This window comes from Schistocerca cancellata, chromosome 3, assembly GCF_023864275.1.
Source record: "Schistocerca cancellata isolate TAMUIC-IGC-003103 chromosome 3, iqSchCanc2.1, whole genome shotgun sequence".
NCBI classification, from domain to species: Eukaryota; Metazoa; Arthropoda; class Insecta; order Orthoptera; family Acrididae; genus Schistocerca; species Schistocerca cancellata.
Genome location: NC_064628.1, coordinates 591,389,403 through 591,401,812, shown reverse-complemented (window position 1 = coordinate 591,401,812; position 12,410 = coordinate 591,389,403). Strand labels below are relative to the sequence as shown.

At 38.3% G+C, this 12,410-nt stretch overlaps 1 protein-coding gene across 1 annotated transcript in view; it reads left to right on the top strand.

Moving 5' to 3' along the window:
• LOC126175456 (choline transporter-like protein 1) overlaps positions 1 to 12,410 on the top strand; it is a 513,527-nt gene that overhangs the window by 412,444 nt on the left and 88,673 nt on the right. Inside the window, exon 3 of the mRNA XM_049922260.1 lies at positions 4,613 to 4,723. Within this exon, the coding sequence (XP_049778217.1) occupies positions 4,613 to 4,723 (111 nt within the window). The remainder of the gene's footprint in view (positions 1 to 4,612; positions 4,724 to 12,410) is intronic.

Genomic DNA, 12,410 nt, shown 5'->3' with positions numbered 1-12,410 from the left:
GTGTGAGGAATGTTTCCTGAAAGTTTGGCCGTACCTTTTTGTAATGCCCTGTATAGCCTGGTTCTTTGCTTGCTGAAGATAACTGCACAACTGAATGTGAACTAATCATTTAAAAAACCTACAACTGTTTTGAGCTGTAGTTCTAGGCTTACACCAAGAAAAGCAAAGAACTGTAAAACAAGCATAAGTGAAAGAAATTTAATAAGGTACTGGAAGGTGTCAGTTCAAGACCAAGTATATAGCTTGGTTCTTAGCTTACTGAAGAGAATTGCACAGTTGAATGGGAACTAATCATTAACAAAAAAAAACTACAACTGTTTTGAGCTGTTGTTTGAGGCTCACACAAAAAAAGGAAAGAACTGTAAAACAAGCATAAGTGAAGGAAGTATAATACCATACTGGAAGGTGTCAGTTCAAGGCAGCAATAAGAGTTGTAGCTAATGACTATTCTGTTACAAGCTGAGTCTGATAATGTAGATAGAGATAAATTCCTGATTTCTAGTAATAAAATTTTTTGCCATTGAATGAAAATATGAAGCTAAAACTGATGATCATTTAGGAGTACAAATCAATGATTTGGTACGTGTGAAGTTTGTAAGCAAAGAAAATAACAAAGTCATATTTGTAAGGCATGAAGAAGACAAGAATTACAAAGTTAAATATCTGGACGGAGATTCTTGGAATCAGTTTCCTCAAAAGAAATTATATTTGCTATATTGACAGGAATGAGTTTAGGATGGAACTTCCTGATCCAAACATAAAAGTTGGAACTTCTCTACCCATATCCTCAACAAAACCTTTCTTCAATTACAGAGGAAATATTGTAAAACTCTGTTTCCAAGTTGTATCCATACACATACAAGTGTAGAGAGTGAGACAGGGTTGCACCCTATTCCCAATGTTATTCAATCTGTACATTGAGCAAGCAGTAAATGAAATAAAAGAAAAAATTGGAGTAGGAATTGAAATCCATGGAGAATAAATGAAATGTTTGAGGTTTGCCAATGAGATTGTAATTCTGTCAGAGATAGCAAAGGACCTGAAGAGTAGTTGAACGGAATGGACAGTGTCTTGAAAGGAGGATGAACATGAACAAAAGAAAATCGAGGATAATGGAATGTAGTCAAATGAAATCAGATGATGCTGAGGGAGTTAGATTAGGAAATAAGACACTTATGTAGTAGATGAGTTTTGCTAATTGGGAAGCAAAATAACTGATGATGGTCAAAGTAAAGATGAGATACAGGGCTATTACAAATGATTGAAGCGATTTCATAAATTCACTGTAGCTCCATTCATTGACATATGGTCACGACACAGTACAGATATGTAGAAAACTCATAAAGTTTTGTTCGGCTGAAACTGCACTTCAGGTTTCTGCCGCCAGAGCGTAGTGAGACAAAATGGCGACAGGAGCCGAGAAAGCGTATGTCGTGCTTGAAATGCACTCACATCAGTCAGTCATAACAGTGCAACGACACTTCAGGATGAAGTTCAACAAAGATACACCAACTGCTAACTCCATTCGGCGATGGTATGCGCAGTTTAAAGCTTCTGGATGCCTCTGTAAGGGGAAATCAACGGGTCGGCCTGCAGTGAGCAAAGTAACGGTTTAACGCGTGCGGGCAAGTTTCACACGTAGCCCGCGGTAGTCGACGAATAAAGCAAGCAGGGAGCTAAACGTACCACAGCCAACGGTTTGGAAAATCTTACAGAAAAGGCTAAAGCAGAAGCCTTACCATTTACAATTGCTACAAGCCCTGACACCCGATGACAAATTCAAACGCTTTGAATTTTCGGCGCTGTTGCAACAGCTCATGGAAGAGGATGTGTTCAGTGCAAAACTTGTTTTCAGTGATGAAGCAACATTTTTTCTTAATGGTGAAGTGAACAGACACAATGTGCGAATCTGGGCGGTAGAGAATCCTCATGCATTCGTGCAGAAAATTTGCAATTCACAAAAGTTAACTTGTTTTGTGCAATCTCATGGTTTAAAGTTTACGGCCCCTTTTTCTTCTGCGAAAAATACGTTACAGGACACGTGTATCTGGACATGCTGGAAAATTGGCTCATGCCACAACTGGAGACCGACAGCGCCAACTTCATCTTTCAACAGGATGGTGCTCCACCACACTTCCATCATGATGATCGGCATTTCTTAAACAGGAGATTGGAAAACCGATGGATCGGTCGTGGTGGAGATCATGATCAGCAATTCATGTCATGGCCTCCACGCTCTCCCGACTTAACCCCATGCGATTTCTTTCCGTGGGGTTATGTGAAAGATTCAGTGTTTAAACCTCCTCTACCAAGAAACATGCCAGAACTGCGAGCTTGCATCAACGATGCTTTTGAACTCATTGATGGGGACATGCTGCGCCGAGTGTGGGAGGAACTTGATTACCGGCTTGATGTCTGCCGAATCACTAAAGGGGCACATATCGAACATTTGTGAATGCCTAAAACAACTTTTTGAGTTTTTGTATGAGTGTGCAAAGCATTGTGAAAATATCTCAAATAATAAAGTTGTTGTAGAGCTGTGAAATCGCTTCAATCATTTGTAATAACCCTGTATAATGCAGACTGGCAATGGAAAGGAAAGCATTTCTGAAGAAGAGAAATTTGTTAACATAGAGTATAGATTTAAGTGTCGGGAAGTCGTTTCTGAAAGTATTTGTATAGAGTGTAGCCATGTATGGAAGTGAAACATGGACAATAAATAGTTTAGACAAGAAGAGAATAGAAGCTTTCAAAATGTGGTGCTACAGAAGAATGTTGAAGGTTAGATGGCTAGATCAAATAACTAATGAGGAGGTACTGAATAGAATTTGGGAGAAGAGTAATTTGTGGATCAACTTGATTAGAGGAAGGGATCGGTTGGTAGACATGTTCTGAGGCATCGAGTGGTCATGAATTTAGTATTGGAGTGCAGCATGGAGGGTAAAAATCGTAGAGGGAGACCAAGAGATGGATACATCAAACAGATTCAGAAGGATGTAGGTTGCAGTAGTTACTTGGAGATGAAGAAGCTTGCACAGGATAGAGTAGCATGGAGAGCTGCATCAAACCAGTCTCTCGACTGAAGACCACATCAACAACAATCCATACGTGTGTTATAGGTGTATTGCATCACTGAAACATGTTAAGTTGATTTAAAAATAAAGGTTGATGAAAAGTGCCCAATGGCGGAAATATATTTCAGCAAAAGTACTGTATCCTTCAGCTTAAGTGTAAAATGTAGCCCCCATGTTTATTACTAGGAACTGAGGTAAAATTTTACAAGGTTTCTAACACACTGTAGTAACTAATACAATAGGTTTCATGAAAACTTTTTTTTTTAATATGTTGAAATGTGCCTTTCCCTCTGCCCTAAAGCACAATGAAGTCTGTGCTAGCCTACGCACTGAGAAAGGTTGTTGCTAACTATTAGGGAGGCCAATACTCACACAGCGTGCAGTCTCAGGAGTTGAGGATTGTCTGTCTCCTCATCCCTTCTCGTCCCATCTGCACTAAGTCCTTAAGGCCTAATCTTCCTTTCCATTTCTGTGTGAAACTTAATGCCTTTGTCAACAATGCAATAGTCATGTGACTGAAACAGTTTGAGGATCAGAGGAGATATTTACACATGAATAATTATTGGTTTTCATTCAGTCTGACATCATATAAAGAAAGTTACATAGACTGATTAAAAGTATACTAATAAAGGAAGTTATTAGATTTTGCACTGTTGATGTCCAGTAAGTATTTTGATTCAAGCAAAGGTCTCGCAAGCAGATGTGATGTTGTCAGTACAGTAGCTGTGATCGGTGTTGACTCTGAACTGTCACACACCTTCGACCACCCTTGTCAGTGATTAAGTAATTAAACTTTGCAGTCAGATTTTGCAGACCGCATGCTGCTGACCGGCTTCCAATTCATCATACCCAAGGCACATTGCATGTGATATGGAGGGCATATGGTCATTATAGCACAGTTGAAGTTGTTGAAACTTCAAAATCATGCAGCCTCTGCTTCCTCATTTGGCCTCACAAGGCTGAGTGTATCCTATTTTCCAGACCTCCCACCAAGCATAAATCCCGGGCTGTGCTGGGAATTTGCGAGTACCACTATTTTCATTTCATACATCAAAAGTTTGCATTTGTCTTGCTGAGCTTCAATCATAAAGTATTTTGAGCAGCAGTAATCTTTATTTTGCATTTCATAGGTGCTAATTATACATATGATAAATGAAAAGGCATATTTCACAGATGAATGATTGTAAACAATGTTGGAATTTGGGTATTTCCAAAGCTATTATTTTTTTAATCAGTAGTGTCTTTCCTGTTGAAATAAAATTTGTCAAACATTTATGTCATTCCTTTATGAGACAAAATACATTTCAGCTTCTAATGGTAAACTGTAGTATACACCTAATGTACTAAATAATCTCGGTCACTTGATCAGAACATGAGATTAGACTCCTTGCATACTTTACGTGCTTCGTTTGTTTTCATTAAAATGACTTTGACATTGCAAAAATGTCTGCTAAATCTTTAACATCTACACAAACAAGCACATTATTAGGCTATATTTGAAACACTCCACTATAATTAATTTGATCTATTGGTTTCAGCTTAATTTGAGCAAAGGCAGCTATGATCCAGAGTCAGAGGGAATTTCAAAGAACAGACATTGCACAGACATCTGTTTCCTGCTTTTATTTACAGTATTCAGCATTGGACTGGTAAGATGAAATTTAATAACTGGAATGTAGTGTTGCACTATTTTATAAGAACATTAACCACTGTTAAACTTTTTGTTTGCATATACAATGTGGAACTGGTAACCTACATTTCATTATGTTCTGATGCATCAGTACATCATATTATTTTCAGCAGATAATCTTTGTTCAGGATTGCATGATTTACCTAATTTTGTATTGTGTGTGTGTGTGTGTGTGTGTGTGTGTGTGTGTGTGTGTGTGTGTGTGTGTGTGTTTCATTTATTTATCCGTTAGTACTTAGAAGCTAAGTATTTTTATGTCACTTTCATGTACATCCAATAAAACAGTATTTACATGCTTCTAAGTTGAAGGTGTATCAGAAGGGGTGGGGGGGCAGGAGGGACAGTTGCCACCATTGAAGAAAAAAGAAGAGTTGTGAGCTTCGCAAACCATACTCACATCCTGCACTATCACACAAACAGGTGTATCAATTCCATGTAAGTAGATTGGAGTCCAGCTTTATGTTTGGGTGTGGTGGGGGGGGTCATAAGTCTTCTGACTGATTTGATGCGGCCCACCACAACTTCCTTTACTGTGACAATCTTTTCATCTCAGAGTAGTATCTGCACCCAATGCCCTCTATTGGAGGAGTCAGCAGAAGAAAGCATAAACCCACAAGAGAGTATTTTGCATTACTTCATAGTATGTGTTTGGTTAAATTCAAAGACAATGACATAAATACAACAAAACCAATCTGTTTACAGGGTGGTTATAATTAAAGTCAAACTTTCAAACCACTGTAGAAATAACACCTCTGGTCAGAATGATGTCAAATTGCAATTGAATATTATCAGAGAAGGGGGAAAACGTATGGCAGAAGAAAAATAAACAGTTACAAAATGTAGCAATAGATGGCACTGTAAGCATCATTATTTAATAGTAGTTGACTACAAATGACAAATGAATTGTATAACAATGCCTAAGGTGTACATTTGACATTAAACAAACTGTACTACTTAGTGTACATGGGCATACAGTTGTGATGCTGTTAGTAATATAAGCCCATCCACCATGAAGGTCCTATCACAAGGATGAGAAAAATCAGTTTTTCATTGTCCTGAGGCCAAAAAGCACCAATCACATCAGTTTTTAATTGTTTTGAGGCCAAAAATTCCATAAAAGCATCAATCACATCCATTTTTAATTGTCCTGTGCCAAAAGCCGCATAAAATGCATCAATCAAAATCAAACTGGGTTATTAATTTCCATGTGACCGGCGCAAAACATGTTCAATATGCTGTCCACCATTTTCTGCAACAAGTTGAAGTCAAGAAACAGCATGTTCCACAACTGATCAAAGTGTTTCCGGGCTCACGTTCAGAATGCATTGTGCAATGTTTGCCTTCAATGCAACTAAGTTTGCAGTTGGAACACTGAGCCCAACATCTTTCGAATAGGCCCATAGCCAGAAGTCACACAGATTAAGATCAGGCGATTGGGGCAGCGAGGCTGTATGGAAATTGTCAGCTGATAATTCTGTCATTTGAGAAATGGTGCTTCAGAAGCTGTTTAACTGGATTTTCAATGTTCAGAAGTGTGCCATCTTGCATAAAAATGATCCCATCAACGCATCCATGCTGTTGGAGAGCTGGAATGACATGATTGTGCAAAAGGCAAAAGACACCATAGCACTTACCAGTGACAGTACAGATAACAAGGGTGGAAGCACCTGTCTCTTTGAAAAAATATGGCCCTATGATAAATTATGACGTAAAGCCACACCACACAGTGACCTTTTCAAGATGAAGTGGTATTGGTTGATTTGCGTGTGGATTTTCCGTTGCCCATTTTCGACAATTCTGTGTATTGACATGTCCTGTCAGATGGAACGGACTTCATCTGTCCACAAAATCTTCCATGGCCAATTATTGTCCTCTTCCATGCGTGCAAGAAATTCTAAAGAAAATCTCTCTGTTGCTGGCAGGTCAACAGGAAGCAACTCCTGCACATGGGTAATTTTGAATGGGTAGCATTTAAGGATGTTTCATGGGATTTTACGCACTGTGCTCACAGGTATGTCCAATGTTTGGGCAGTTCTCCATGCACTACACGTTTGCTCACCACTACTTGTCTCCTCCTGTGTTGCTGTGGGCACTGCTTCCACTTACGTCGAATCAATTAATTTTCTCCCTCTACTGGTTGCACACCAAAAGAACCCACCTTTTCGAATTTCTGAATCATTTTCTCCAGACCCATGGTAATCATCAGACCAGTGCCTTTTTTTAAACCTTTCAGTGTTTGGGAGTGATGTGTGCACAGTCACTATTCTTGTAATACAGCTTTACAAGCAGAGAGCAATCCTGCATTGCAACGGTCATGGCGAACGTCGCAGACGTGAAAGGAGGAAAAGCCATGTATGTGGCATGCTTATACCAACTTCAATGGGTCATTGTGTATGACAGGTGTTTCCATTCATGTATTCTGACACATACAGTGCCGTCTATTGATCAATTTTCACACAGTTTTTTCTTCTTCTGCTATATGTTTTCCCTCTTCTCTGATAATATTCCATTGCAATTTGACGTCATTCTGACCAGTGGTGTTATTTCTACAGCGTTTTGGATGTTTAACTTTAATTATAACCACCCTATATACAGCAGACAGTGTTTTCGAGTGTTGCACATGGGACTACTTGTTGCCAATGTTTGGTGCATTCATCAACATAAGAGATAGTGTAATCAAAATAAACCTTACTAAATTGAGGGTTAGCAGTTTCTTCGGCCAACCTCCTTCACTTATTCATTGGGTATATTCCAGTCTCTGTGTTCCTTAATACTGTTACCCTTCACAGCTCCCTCTAGTACCAAAGAACTTATACCTCAATTTCTTAACATGTGTCCTATCATTTTGTATCTTCATCTAGTCAGTGTATGCCATATATTCTTTTCCTTAAAAATTCTGTGGAGGACCTCCTTATTTCTTATTTTATCAGTCCATTTAATTTTCAATATCTTCTACAGCACCATATCATGAACACGTCAATTGTCTTCTTTTCTAATTTCCTCACTGTCCGTTATCCATTTCTCTACATTGCTGTGCTCCAAAAGTACATCATCAGATGTGTCTTCCTTAAATTAAGATCTATGTTTGATACCATTGGACTTCTTTTGGACAGTAGTGCCCTCTATGTCTTTCCTAGTCTGCATTTTATGTCCTCTTTACTTCAGCTGTCATGAGTTATTTTTCTTCTGAGGTAGCAGAATTCCTTCACTTTGTCTACTTCTTGGTCACTGAATTTGATGTTAAATTTTTCCCTTATCTCATTTCTGGTGTTACCTGCTGCTTTCATCTTTCCTAAGTTTACCCTCAATCCACATGCTGTACTCATCAGACCATTCAAAAGGTCCGATACTGGTAATTTAATTTTTCTTCACTTTAACTGAGGATAGCAATGTCGTCAGCGAGTATCATTGGTATCCTTTCATCCTGAATTTTAATGCTGCTCATGGACCCTTCCTTTATTTCTGTCATTGTTTCTTTGATGTATAGATTGAACAGCAGGGACAAAAGACGGTGTTACTGTCTCACATCATTTTTAATGCAAGCGCTTCATTCTTGGTCTTTCATTTTTATTGTTCTCTCTTGGTTTTTGTACTTATTGTATATTACCTATCTTTCTTTGTAGCTTAAACTTATTTTTCTGACAACTTTGAACACCATCCATCATTTTACATGGTACACTTTTTCCAGGCGGAAAGATCCTATCAACGTAGATTGCTTCCATCATCAATGTCAGAACTGTCTCTCTGGTTCCTTTACCTTCCACAAAGCCCAACTGATCATCATCTGACATATGCTCAGTTTTCTTTTCCATTATTCTGTATATTGTTCTTGTTAGCAACTCTGACTGTACAATAGTTTTCATACTTAGCTGCCTTTGCTAATGTGTGAATGATATTCTTGCAAATGTCTGTTGGTATTTCTCCACTGTTGTAGATTCTAGATTGAATAGATGTATGTTTGTCACTTCCCCAAATGATCAATTTATTTCAGACATTCCAAAGGAATTTTGTCTACGTATTTCATCTTATTCATTTGAAAAATCTTTCAAAGCTCTGTTAAACTCTGACTCAAATACTAGGTCACCTATATCTTCCATATCAATTTCCATTTCCCCATCAATCACATCTTCAGATAGGTCTTCCCCTTGTGCACACCTTCTATGTACTCTTAACACCTACCCTTTCTCCCCTCTGCACTTGACATCATTGCACTCTTAATGTTAATGTGCTTGTTTCTGATTTTACTGAAGACTGTTTTGACTTCTCTAAATTCTGAGTCTGTCCTTCGGATGATAGTTGCTGTTTCAATTTCTTCATATTTTTTCTGCTGCTTTTTCTCTTTAGGTTCACTGTAGTTTATGTACATTTCATTCATGAGTGGATTTTATTGCTGTATTCCAATCTTATCCTGAGCATTATTGTATTTCCTTCATTCATTGATCAGTTGAAATATTTCTTCTGTTACCCAAGGTATCTTCACAGTTACTTTCCATGTACATACGTATGTTTGTCTGTATAACTTCTGTGGTTGATCTTTTTAGACACATTCATCCTACTGAACTGTCTACTGTGGTATTCAGTATTGTAGTATGCGTATCATAATGGCAGCTCTATGTATTACACACTGTATTGTTGGTATAATGTGCAGATTAAGTTTCTACGATTAGCTTGTTTCTTGTTAATGTATATCTTGACTTATTCAACACTTCTGAAAGTTCTCCTTCTTGATGCTGTATAGGGAGTGTGAGGAATGAATAAATGAATGAATGAACAATGTTGATTGACACTAGTGCAGTGCAATGAGTTGGGTTGTGTGTGCATCAATGCTTCAATAATGTCTGTTGCAATCTAAACTGGTTGCACACTTGCCACTGCATCAGCTTCCACTGGTCAGGAAGAGTTATTATTTCAGACTTAAATCAGCATTTAAATGCCATTACTGGCTTCCATAATACCAAAGTGTAGTGTTTTTAGGTGAATCAACTTCAATCTTTTCCATGGTTTGCCTCTCAAGATGTTAACTATCTTGGTGACTGAAATCTGGCAGCCTTCATTGTGAAATTACATAGTGGACAAGGTGAGATGTCTGGGGACACCACTGAATACAACAAGCAATCCTGACACCTGCGTATTAAAAAGTTCAATATGCATAGCAATTCTTACGTCAGATGCATGTAAAATTCTTTCATGCTACTCTTTATTCACACAATGCCACTTGCAGTATAATGTCTATTCATCATGCAGTAAGGAAGACACAAGCATAAGGATTAACAAGCTCAGTTAAATGACTCAGTATTCCATTATAGGCCACTTTCTCAAAAACTGTTGAAAAGACTGGAAGCAGGGAAATAGGTCTTTAATTTAAAGGTGATTTGCTCAATCCCAGAGTCATTAGTCTTTCAACTGGTTTGATGCGGCCCACCACGAATTCCTCTCCTGTACCAGACTTTTCATTTCAGAGGAGCACTTGCATACTACATCCTCAATTGTTTGCTGGATGTATCCCAATCTCTCTCTCTTCCTCTACAGTTTTTACCCTCTACAGCTCCCTCCAGTGCAATGGAAGTTATTCCCTGGTGTCTTAACAAATGATCTATTATCTTGTCCCTTCTTCTTACCAGCATTTTCCATATATTTCTTTTCTCACTGATTCTGTGGAGAACCTCCTCATTCCTTGCCTTATCAGTCCATCTAATTATCAACATTCTTCTATTCTCTTCTGTTCCAGTTTTGCCACAGTCCATGGCTCACTGCAATACAGTGCTGTGCTCCAAACGTACATTCTCAGAAATTTCTTCTGAAAATTAAGACTTACATTTGATACTAACAGGCTTCTCTTGGCTGTGAATGCTAGTCTGCTTTTTATGTCCTCCCTGCTCCATCTGTCATGGGTTCTTTTGCTATCTAGGTAGCAGAATTCCTTCACTTCATCTACTTCCTAATCACCGAGTATGATGTTAAGTTTCTCACTGTTCTCAGTTCTGCTACTTGTTACTTTTGTCTTTCTTCAATTTACTCTCAATCCATATTCTGTATTCATTAGACCGTTCATTCCATTCAACAGAACCTGTATTTCTTCATCACTTTCACTGATGATAGCAACATCCTTTCACCTTTATTTTAATCCCACTGTTGAACCTTTCTTTTACTTCTGTCATTGCTTCTTCGATGTATAAACTGAACAGCAGGGGCAGAAGGCTGTGTCCCCTTCTTACACCCTTTTTAAACTGGGCACTTCTTTCTTGATCTTCCACTCTTATTGTTTGTTCTTTGTTCTTGTACATATTGTATATTACTCATCATTCCATATAGTTTACACCCATTTTTCTCAAGATTTAGAACATCTTGCACCATTTTACATTATTGAATGCTTTTTCCAGGTCAACAGTTCCTATGAATGTGTCTTCATTTTCCTTCAGTCTTGCTTCCATTATCAACCACAATGTCAGAACTGCCTCCCTGGTGTCTTTACCTTTCCTAATGCTGGACTAATCATCATCTAACAGATCCTTTTTTTCTTTTGCATTCTTCTGTATTTTATTCTGGTCAGCAACTCGGATGCATGTACTGTTAAGCTAATTGTGCCGTAATTCTTGCACTTGTCAGCTCTTGCAGTCTCGGGAATTGTGTGGATGATGTTTTTCCGACAGTCTGATGGTAAGTCCCGAGTTCATACATTCTACACAATAATGTGAATAGTCACTTTGTTGCCACTTCCCCCAGTGATTTTAGAAATTCTGATGGAATGATATCTATCCCATTTGCCTTATTCTGCCTGGAGGTTTTCAAAGCTCTTTTAAATCCTGATTCTAATACTGGAGCTTTATCTCTTCTATAATGACTCCTGTTTGTTCTTCTGTCATGTCATCAGACAAGTCTTTCCCTTCATAGGCCTTCAGTGTACACTTTCTACCTACCCTCTCTCTCCTTTGCATTTAACAGGGGAATTTCCATTGCACTCTTAATGTTACCGCCCTTGCTCTTAATTTCACATGAGGTTGTTTTTACTTTTCTGTACGCTGAGTCAGTCCTTCCAACAATCATTTCTTTCCAATTTCCTCACATTTTCATGTTGTCATTTTGCTTTAACTTTCCTGCACTTCCTATTTATTTCATTCCTAAATAACTTATATTTCTGTATTCCTTAAATTCACTGAAATGCTTTCACTTCCTCTTTCATCGATCAACTGATGTATTTCTTCTGTTACTTGTGGTTTTTGTTACTTTCCTTGTACTGACATTGTTCTCTCTCCAGCTTCTGTGGTTGCCCGTTATAGCGATGTCCATTCCTCTTCAACTGAGGTGTGTACCAAGCTATTCATTATCGCAGTGCCTGTAGCCTCCTTAGCACTTCTGTATCCCACTTCTTTGCAGATTGATTCTTCCTGACTAGTCTCTTAAACTTCAGCCTATCTTCATCATTACCAAATTGTGATCTGAGTCAATATCTGCCCCAGGATACACCTTACAATACAATACCTGATTTTTGAATCTCTGCCTGACCATGATGTAATCTAACTGAAATTTTTCTGTATCTCCTGGCCTTTTCTAAGTACACCTCCTCCTCTTGTGATTCTTGAAGAGAGGATTCACTATTATCATCTGAAATTTATTGCAGAACTTAATTAGTCTTTCTCCTCTCTCAT